Source organism: Sparus aurata, chromosome 22 (assembly GCF_900880675.1).
Source record: "Sparus aurata chromosome 22, fSpaAur1.1, whole genome shotgun sequence".
Lineage (NCBI taxonomy): Eukaryota > Metazoa > Chordata > Actinopteri > Spariformes > Sparidae > Sparus > Sparus aurata.
Genome location: NC_044208.1, coordinates 7,329,274 through 7,339,787, shown reverse-complemented (window position 1 = coordinate 7,339,787; position 10,514 = coordinate 7,329,274). Strand labels below are relative to the sequence as shown.

The following is a 10,514-nucleotide window of genomic DNA, read 5'->3' as shown; positions in this document are numbered from 1 at the left end:
TTCTCTCTACGCAGATTTTTCATTACAATTATTAATTATTTCTCATTCAACCAATATAGGAAAACATTTCAGTGTTGATTTTGAGTCAATGGATCACCTGACCTGGAATCTAATGAATAAAATCTGCGTAAAATACATGGAACCCGCAGAAGACAATGCTAATGCAAAGAAGGCACTGATTCACATAAACATGCTAAAGTAGTCTTTAATGTCAGTGTTTATTTTTTTATCAGACAGATCCAGTGTTGGACAGTCAAAGTACATGTGGTCCTCGTTTATATGCTGCCTGCCTCCGTCACCAAGAAGAGGTCGTTCATTGCACATCATCAAGTCTGTGTGACAGATAATCACACAGACTAAAAAACGGCATCATGTGAATTTGAAAACCACATTATAGACGGAAACACAACAGAAAACCCACAGGCACTGTATGTGTATGTTATTAGACAACACACATGACGTATTCTTATGTTTATTATACCATCAAATACACTTTAAACCAACATGAGACTGATTCTTACCACACACCGTGCATTCAGCAACTTTCAAATGCAACTGTTTAAAACCTGTTTTCCTCTCCGTACTGTCTTTCTAGGGTCAAACGTAAACAAAACACAGGCTCAAATTTCATGCCAGAGTAACACAATTTCCTTTCAAAATACACCATACAGATACCTTTAAATTGCTCTAAGCTGCAGCCTTTTTGTTTTCCCCAATTGAAGGGAACCTTAGACGGCAGTTGACGCTCTCTAAACACATCCTGCATGCGCTGGCGAATCCTACATTTCAGATTACGCCTGTGAGGAAGAAAATACACATTTGAGGTGGCGTCTTGAGGGAGCCAATTGACCTCCAGACCAAAATGGTGATTTCTGTCTGTCTCCAGATACACATTTGCGTAACACCAGTTGATCAAGAGACGTCTGGACCTGGTTTGATCACTATGTTAAATGTGTGCCCCCATACCCCCCCCCCCCCCCCCCCCCCGCTGTTCACTCTCTCCAAAGAGCAGACCCCCTCCCTTTTGCATCCCCTTTTGTTTACCTTTTGTTTGAACCTGCCCTTCCCTGTTCTTTGTTCTTACTGTATAAAATGCTACTGTTTCATTTGCTCTGGGTCGACTCACCGGCTCAGACCCGCTCTGTGCCTGTCGGTTCACCAGTTTACCGGTATTCTTTGAATAAACACATCACCACAGCAAACGGCTCAACAGGACTTGAATGATTTTCTTCAACACCTGTATTGCAAACTGCATAGCACACAGATAACATTCCATCTGTATGTAGCTCTTCATTTCAAACACTGCAGCCGCGGTTGTATCCTATCATGTCTCATTAGCAAGATGTAAGAGGAGTTGTAATTGGCTGTAATTGTGTTGTCGTTGTCTAGGGAGCTTTAACCGGGAGCGTCCACCATCAGACACCTTTACGATTTCTTCTCATGTCACCAGAGATCTCAGCTCAGCAGCGGCCGCTTCCTGAGATGATATCCATCAGCAGACCTGTGGTGGAAAATTACAGCAAGTATGTGTTGTAGAATGCCACATTAAAGTCTCCATTTGGTCAGATTGATTTTCTTCCTATTAAACAGCTGCCAGAAGCCTGTTTTAACACTGCTCTGGTTAGGTTTAGGCACAAAAATCACTGGGTTAGGGTTAGGAAACGATCATGGTTTGACAGAAATTTAAGATGTGTTAAGTGCCGATATTTTATTCCTGCCAGTTGACGGGTTGCTGTTGGCGTTTTTCAGGACCCTGCGGACTTAATGATGAATTTAGGCAACTGCAGAACTAATCCTCAGACGACTCGATAATGACAAGACTCATCACCGTCGGCAGCCCTACGGTTTCATATCCTGATATAGATGCCCCACTGCAGGAGAGTTTAATGTCCTCGTCCTGCACCTATTTTTTCCCAGCCAGTGTTTCTCAGAGTCAGACGGGAATGGCTCGACTGCAGACAAGAAGATAACGCTCTGATGTGATTTTAATAATCCTGCTCAGGCTCTGATGTTTTTCCCGGAGAGAACATTTGATCCACCTAAATCTCAGCCTCTGGGGGGGGGAGTCACGGCCAACACACTGCAGCTGAAAACAGACACACTCGGCGTGTTGTGAATCAGTGTTTTCGCCCTCTACATGTTTACCCTCCTGTTTTCTTCCAGCTCTCAGTCCTCGCTGCACTGTTTAATACCCCCGCTCTCTCCCTCCCTCGTTCGCCCCACATCAGCATTATCTCCAGCTCTCTCATCCTCTGGGCTGTTTGATTATTAGAAGCTAATTAAGGCAGCAGAGTTGGCGGGGATCAAATCCTTTGTTTTGGTCCCAGGTTTCCTTTTAGAAAAACATGAAAGCCTGCAGATAGCTGCGCTTTATTGATTTGTTTTTCGAACAGAGGTTGTGGTGAGAGAAGCTTTAGAGGAAGTGTGAGGTTTGGAGCACACCTTTAGAGATGTCAGGTTTCAATATCAGTTTCTTCCTGATGTTGACATAATCCTTAGTCATTTCTGTAGTTTTGTACTGGTCCGTAAGAGGGCGCTAGATGCTAACTGAGTCTGCTGTGTAATGCTGAAAAGATCAATTCTGATATACAGAAACATGGAATGTAGCCACGGATATTTGACCTTAGTCGTGCAGTTTTTGTAAACTGACTAATCTTCCTTGTTTTCACATGTCTTACATGTTATTGGCACGCATGGACGTTGTCCAAAAACATCAATTCAAATCACATCTGCGTCTGTTGGCTGAAGTACAAACTCTTTAAATCGCTGTTTTTCATGTTGGTTTCATTAGGTATTTAAATGTAATAACCATCCATCCATGCTGATTGTTTTTGGTTTTATCTGTCCAGGGTTTAAGATGTCTGCATCCGTGATTTCTTTATTTCTTTATTTATCTATACGTATTTTTTTCCCTTTGTTTGGACAGCCTCCATGCAGTGCAGATGCAGACAGAATATGCGGAGATTGAAGATGCAACAGAGGTCTCCAGTTGGCATCAAGTCAGGGACGCTGCAGCTCTACAGTGTGCATATTACCCACAAAGCCGCCGCACGCCCGTCGCTGTGATTTCTGCTTCCACTCCAATATCACAAAGGTGAATTGAGTTGTGTTTTTATAGCTTACAGCACGAGAAAATACAGGAAAAATATGCCACTTTAAAAAGAAGTCAGTCAAATTCTGAAAACAAAGAGATTCCTGCTTCAAGTGAAACAAGTCACTTTATTTGACTGAATAGTAACTGTCTAGGTGATTGTGTCTTTTGTGAAGTGTAATGAAATATTTTGGCAAAAGATATGACAAAACGGTGTCGCAAAAAAGAAAAACAGTCCCCCCTCCCAGAGATCCCCATTGCTCTGCACCTCTGTGGCCACCAACTCTTAAACACTCCAACAAAATAGACACTTTTAAAAGAATGCTGAATCAGCTAGCAGCTCCTGTTTAAATTGCATCAGTAGATGTAGAGATGTGAAGTATCACTGGATGATTTTGATCCTGAAGTAAACTTAGAAATGTCTGATTTTCAAGCTAATTCTTGAGATACCTAGTGTCTTTTGTTTCGTATAATTTCAAATTTTGTTATTTATTCGCGATGAAGTGTAGATTATCCTGAAGTCACGCTAAATCTAAAAATAAATCTATCATCTCTGCATGTTTAGAAATTGCTGGGTTATAACTACAAGAAGGAATGTTAATTTTCTCCTCCTCTGTGGACGTTATGACATTTTTTTAGCCTGGCTTTTACTTAACATGTCTTTAATCGTATTGTATTACCTTAGTTCTTCAGTCTTAGTCCTGGGTTTTCATCCTTTTATCCATTGTGTGTATTTATTTTATTTCAGTGACTTTGAGTTATTTTTAAAGGAGACAAATTATGCTTATTTTCAGGTTAATATTTTATCGCAAAATAGGTTTACATGTTTTAGTGCTCAAAAAACCCTTCAGTTTTCTCATACTGTCCGGTGCTGCAGCTGTGTATTCCCCCTCTGTCTGAATCACTCGGTTTTTAGCAGCTGTCTCTTTAAGACCGCCCTCCTGAATTCCCAGTCTGCCCTGATTGGTCAGCTCAAGCACGCCTGACCCAGCACCACTGACAACAACAGAGCTTGCAAGACATAAATAATGTGTGACATGGTGATGTGTTGTGATGTCACAAAGTCACATAATTAAAGGTGGGGCTACTGACGGGGCATTTCAGGAGCAGTGTTTTCTGTGGGAGAGAGGAGCTTCTGTTGGAGTGGACCTTTTAACTTTCAAGACCCTATAAAACACTGAAGGAGAGGGGGGAAAAAAACAACAAAAAAGCATAATATCTCTCCTTTCACATTTTAACATTTTATCAATACCATTATTGATCATTTTCTTGGTGTAATTCTTAAATCTAGCAAAATCGTGTTATCGTTTTTTTTTCTTTTTGTCTGTGCTGTTTTCATCTTGCTCCATGAAGCCTTTTGGGCAGCATGATTGATCGAAAGGTGCTTTCTAAATAAAGTTTAACCAACAACTTCTTCTCCGGATAATCAAGAAAACTAAAATCTATAAACCTTTGTCATTGTCCAGATAACAAGATGTATTAAAACCCCCAATGCTGGACACTATACACTTTGTTTTGAGTTTAAATACCTTTCACTAGGTGAAACACGTGTGCTATAATATTTGAACAGGCCAGGGAATCACCATGAAACGTAGCTAAGGTCTGAAAATTAGTTTTCAGGGCTGTTTAGCAGCATTGATTAATAGTCACACGAAGCTCACACACACCATGAAAAAATGAATGCTACGAAGCAGAGATAAATAGCTTTTATTTTTGTGCCTGTCACAAACGATGATAACTCATACCGTCACAAACAATTCACAGTGCTCCAGTGACTGGAAACCTCCAGAAGCGGCGGTGCAATGAACACATGCTATGGAAAATGTAAATGATGAGAAGAAGTCGAGAGCTACTGCCAAATACCACCAAGATGAAGTTAATCGATGAAATGCGAAAGGGGGCATGCAAAGACCTGCGTCATGATGGTGGAAAAATCAAAATAACATACATAATTACAAAAAAAATATCTGAAGGTCTCGATGAAAAGCAGAGCTGTTGTAAGAGGCGACATCACACACAGAGTCCCACTTGTTCATGTACTGATGAGGCCTGTAGCTAATATTTGGCAGCAGATTTGGCCACAAACTCAATCATTGAACCGTTGCCATGGCAGCATACATCTCTAGCCCTCAGTTCTTGCCCCCTGCTGTGGAGGCAGAGGCACAAATCGTTGACTTCCTCAGCTCGATTTTCATCGACTGGCTCTCGGCCCGCGACTCTAACCTCGTCACCGTCGACACGCCCAGAACTGCCTTGCTGCACGGTTTCATACCTTTTGACATAGGGATCCGTGTGGCCGCGCTCCGAGCTGACTGCACATCCGCACTGGGCTGGGGAAAGAAAAAAAAACAACAAAACAACATGCGGAGAAGATTTGAATCATAGGAACACATAAAACAAAGAGTTGTTCTTTTGTTAAATGTGTCGACAAGTGAGCTCCCCAGGAAGCATGGTTTTGGTTAGGATCAAACGCAACTCGGACATCTCACTGTGTGTCTCATAAACTTTGTTACAAGGAGGAGTGCTGGAAGTACGAACAAACAAGACGGTAGGCAATCATCTTAGCAACCTTTAAGATGGGAAAAACGGTGCCAGGCAGGTGCACGACTCGCTCAAAGAAACTCTCTTCACTCTTTGATTTAAGTTAATAAAAAACATGTAAAACCACAAATGCTGCACAACTGTGAACCGACATGTGACAACACCCAGTGGTTTGTGGACGAGGGTTTAGAGCCTCAAGTTTGGCATCACCATCTTGGTTTTTTGGAGCCAGAAGTGAACATATTTAGGCGAGGACACACTGTGGTAGCGACTCGCCAATCACACTAAAGCATGCCCTGCTTTATCATCTATTTTACTCTGAACGGGACAATAATTTAAAAAAAAAAGAAAAAAAGAACATCATGCTGTGTTGAAGACGACTTGAAACTAGAGACTTAGACCATAAACTCATTCATAAACTGTTCACTGAGTTTATATATCAAGTGAGAATCGGGGTCATTGTTACTCATAATCAGAATTCTATTTAGACTAGTTTTGTCCAAGTTACTGATGGTCCTGAATCAGGGCTGGAAACTTGTGACTTGGTGACCTGAAAATCATCAGATCGAAGCTTACTGTCACATGCCATTTACATGTTGGGTAATATTATAGCTTGAGGCTTCTTATCCATACGTTCAACTTTCAAATACAAGTTCAGCACTTGTTGCCCGTGTTTGGTTAAAAGGGGTGAATTTGTGAGTTGGTAAATGTGTGTCCGTCTACACGAGAGCCTTCAAAAGGCCTCTCTGTGATGTGGAATCTGAAGCATGTCAGACCATTCCAGTGTTAGTTCATACCAGTGAGATTGTGTGTTTATAAATCCACTGTTTTATACCTGGAGAGAGTGCTAGAAAGATCTAGGGAGCACACACCACCTGTTTTCATTTTGAAACATTTCAGAAGCAACTGCAATGTAAAAGATTAGACAGGATTCAGATATTCTATTCAACATATTCGGAAAGGACTAAAGACAGAGGATGTCAACAATCTCCAGAGCTCTCACCACTGACTGTGTCGGCCTGGACGGTGCAGAGGTGATGGGCGTGATCGTTATGCTGCTCGTCATTTTGCTCAGAGTCGTCTTTCCCGTCGACGGCGTTCGCGGGGAGCGGAGCACCGTCCCCGTTGGCATTTCCTTGCTGCTTTCTGAGCCAAGACCGAGCGTCATCGCTGGACTGCAGCAGCCCTCAGAGGGCCTCTTAAACTGCGAACCCAGGTGGATGTGGATCTTGTTGTCCTCTGTTGTGATGATGTTGCTCTTGCCGTTGTATTTCCTGTAAGATGCTATCCCAGGCTGCTTCTCTGGGGTCATCCTGATCACCGTGCGGCCTGTGCCGATGTTGTGCGGTTCAGGTGAAGCACACGCCTCAGCCACAGGAGTGGTGCTGACGGTGATGATGGACACCGGCGACTGAAGGCTGTCAGAGCTGCAGCCGTTAGTCTTCTCCGGACTCTTGGCCCTGGAGATGGTGGTTATCTTGACCGGAGATTTGGCTCGATCAAGATCACAGGCTTTGCTCTTGGTGCTCACGGTGGTGGGCTTTGGGACGATTGTGATGCGAGGCTTCTGGAGGCCTAGAGTTGGGATGATAGTGGTGCTGGAGAAGAAATCCTCCGCTCGAGGGCTGGTGATCTCCAAGGTGGCGGTGCTGTTCTCGGGATCCGGGGTAACTCTGATGCGGAGTGGCTGTCCTGGCTTTGGGGACATGGTCATCTCAGGCGGATGGAGCAACGATGCCCCGTTGGTCTTCTCGGGAGTCGTCTGAGTGAGAGTGATGGCATCCTTCTTCTTCATCCAGGGTATCCAGGATTTTCCCGCCCCAAATTCTGTAGAGGCCGGAGGGTATCGCTCAAGAACGGCTGGCTTTTTTAGCCCCTGCTGTCTGAGGTTGCTCATTAAGTGGTTCTCCTCGAGGACTGATTTCCGGATAAAGCCTGCCGCCGTGTCGTCCTCAGCCGGCCCACTTGCCACCACATCTGTCTGCACTGCTGTGGAGGTCACCGCGACATTAACCATCCTGCTGCCGTTCGTGCTCGGCCTCAAGGCGCGACTGTACCTCTTGGTGGCTTCCAGCTCCTTGGTAAGGTTTGCAACTTCATGGCTCATGCTCTTCTTTTTCTCCTCCTCTTCCATGAACCTCTGCTGGAGGACAGAGTAATCCACCTGCAGCTGGGAGAGCTGGTCCTCCTTGTTCATCAGCTCATGGATTTTCTCCTTCAGGGCATGAACGTCCACCTGCAGCTCTCTGGTTTTTGCCTCTTCCATCTTGCAGCGGATTCTGAGCTCAGCCTCCGGACACGTGACCTCGCCTTTCTCGATGGCCTTGTTTCTTGCGATCTGACTTTTCATGTCCTCCAGCTGCTTGGAGAGAGCGTTTGCTTTGTCCTGCTCTGTTCTGAATTTCTTCTCCAGCAGATCATACTCATCCTCTGTCTTCATTAGATCTCCTTCTACCACCTCAAGTTGTTTGAGCCTGCTCTTCAGCCTTTCGATTTCTAGCGTGAGATCTTTTATTTTGTTGTCTTCATCTGGACTTCTGCTAATATCCTTGTTGGCCCACTTTCTCTGCATTTCCCTCTCTGTCTCCTCAAGCCCTTCCATTCGTATTTTCATGCTGCTCAGCTTGGTGTTCAGCTCCTGACACTTTTCCTCTCTACTCGCAAGTTTAGTTTTCAACTCGTCTTTCTCTTTGGTGAGAGTTGTCACTTTAAATTCCATTTCCGATTTGAATTTGAGAAGTTTTTTGCTCTCCTCGATCAGCTTCTCTGTCACGTCCGTGACCTTGCCCTGCTCTGCTTTGAACATCTTGCTCAAATCGTCACTTTTCTGTTCTTCCTGTTTAAGTCTCTCCGCCATGTTTTTCCTCTCATCCACCAGTATAACCGTAAAGGACTTCAACTTCATGAGATCGTCTTTGAGGACCATTTCTGCCTTCTCAAACTTCGACTCTGAGCTCTCCAGTTCTTTCATCTTTGTTTTCACCGTCTCCAGCTCACCGGCCAGATCCTTCACAACACGTTTCTCTTTTTCCAGATTTATATGAAGCTGGGAGCACTCCGTTTTGCTCCGGTTGAATGCCCCCTCTAGTTTTTCCAGCTCAACCATCCTCCTCTGCAGCTTGTTCACCTCCAACCTCAGCTCCTTGCTGTGGTTCTCCTCATCCTGCAGCTTCTTCTTCAGCTCCTTGCACTGAGTCTCTGTCTTTGTTATCTCCTCGTCCTTGCCCTCCATCTCCAGCACTCGCTTCCGCAGGTTCTCCAGCTCAGCCATGAGAGACGAATTCCCGCAGTCCCCTTTGCTGATCTTCTCCCTCAGTTCCTGCAGATCTTCCTCTGATTTATGCAGGACCTTGTTGCTCTCCTCCAGCTCTTCAATCTTTTGTGTCAGTCCAGACAGCTTGAGTCTCAGCTGTCGGCTCTGGGACTCTTCAGTGGCAAGCTTGGCAGTCATCTCCTCTTGTTCCTGTGCAAACTTTGCCGCTTTATGCTCCAGCTCGGCCTCCAGCTTCTGGACCTTCTGGTCGTCCTCCTTGGCGGCGTCGCTGACCGCCGCCAGACGCTGCTCCTTCTCCTGCAGCTTCTGAGTCAGGTCCTGGACCTTCTGGCTCTGTTGGTCGATCTGCTCGATATGCAGCTGCCGCTCGTCTACCAACATCAGGGCAAAGGACTTTAGCTTCACCAGCTCCGCTCTGACCTTCTCCAGCCTCCTGCTGTGGTCCTTGTCCTTACGAGCCTGGTAGGCCTTTTCCTGCTCCAGCAGCCTTTTGAGTCTGGGAAACAAACAGAAAGAAATACAATAAAAAATGAGTTGGTGTTAACATCAAGCATGTTTTTTTTTAACAGAATAGGACTGGGTTTAGAAAAATATATATTCTGATTCAGATCAATCTGCATTGAATGATCCGATATTGAGTCCTGAGATTGACCTTTCAATATGGGCTATGCTGTTTCCCTTGGATGCGTTTTACAGCATACAACTTGTATTTGTTCAGGTGCTCTGGTGGAATACGGTCACAGCGACACGTCAGAAGTCTGTGTAACCGTACACATGCGCAATATAAGTGTAACCTATCAAAATACCCATTTAATCATTTTTTTTAATAAGATTTGAACGGTGACTTGTAGTTTTTATGTTAGCCTTAAATAACTGCTCGGGGGCATAGCCAAGATCACTGCAGGGTGGTAAGACTTGCCTGAAAGGTACACTTCATAAACTCTGAAAGCTCCGTCGATTTGTACGGTAAAGAGAGCGGACGTCGACAGGGACTTCATGTTGCATTTGAGTGCATCTTGTAAACTCAGAAATCTGTACTTGAATTGCCACAAAGGTTGTTTGAAACAGGAACGTTTCCTCTTTTTTTTCTTAGATTCCTTTTCTTAAGGTTCATTATTAGATCATTAAGAATATGTCATTTGTGCATTAAAAAAATGAATATCAATTACATTTAGAGTTGTAACCGAAATGTCCTCGAAAAAAACGGAACCTTGTCAGTCAATTCAGCTAATCAGCGTCATTGATCAATTATAGATTACACTGATGACTGACTTTATTTTACACCAGGATGTTTAGAAATGCACACATGAAGACCTGCACCCAGAAAATGAGCAGTCAGATATTTCAAAGCATGTCTGTATCCTCCCATGACCCCGGCTGACAGTGCGTGGTAACCTAACCTCGGGTAACCTTAAAAGATGCGCGTCTCTCAAGCAGTCAGACCAGCCTCAGAATGAGAGCTGTAACCACCTGATCCTGGATGTGGAGGCAGGCAAGCAGAATAAAAGGCAGCAGCAGGATAAGCGAGGGAACAAAGGGAATAAAAGAAAAGAGGCAGATAAGGGCTTGAACTCGAGTAATTCTCTCTGACGGGGCTTATCCTGTCCT

At 44.3% G+C, this 10,514-nt stretch overlaps 1 protein-coding gene across 6 annotated transcripts in view; it reads right to left on the bottom strand.

Annotated features, from left to right (window-relative positions):
• Positions 1 to 1,073: 1,073 nt before the first annotated feature.
• The window catches only part of filip1b (filamin A interacting protein 1b), a 46,352-nt gene continuing 36,911 nt past the window's right edge, over positions 1,074 to 10,514 (bottom strand). For 3 of the 6 annotated variants that reach the window (XM_030405267.1, XM_030405272.1, XM_030405273.1), the window contains 2 exons: positions 6,636 to 9,402; positions 4,783 to 5,421 (listed from right to left, as the gene is read on the bottom strand). In XM_030405267.1, the coding sequence (XP_030261127.1) occupies positions 5,221 to 5,421; positions 6,636 to 9,402 (2,968 nt within the window). In that variant the 3' untranslated portion in view covers positions 4,783 to 5,220. Of the gene's footprint in view, positions 1,502 to 4,782; positions 5,422 to 6,467; positions 6,539 to 6,635; positions 9,403 to 10,514 lie in introns of those variants that run through there. The other 3 variants (XM_030405269.1, XM_030405271.1, XM_030405270.1) reach the window with 3 other exon arrangements.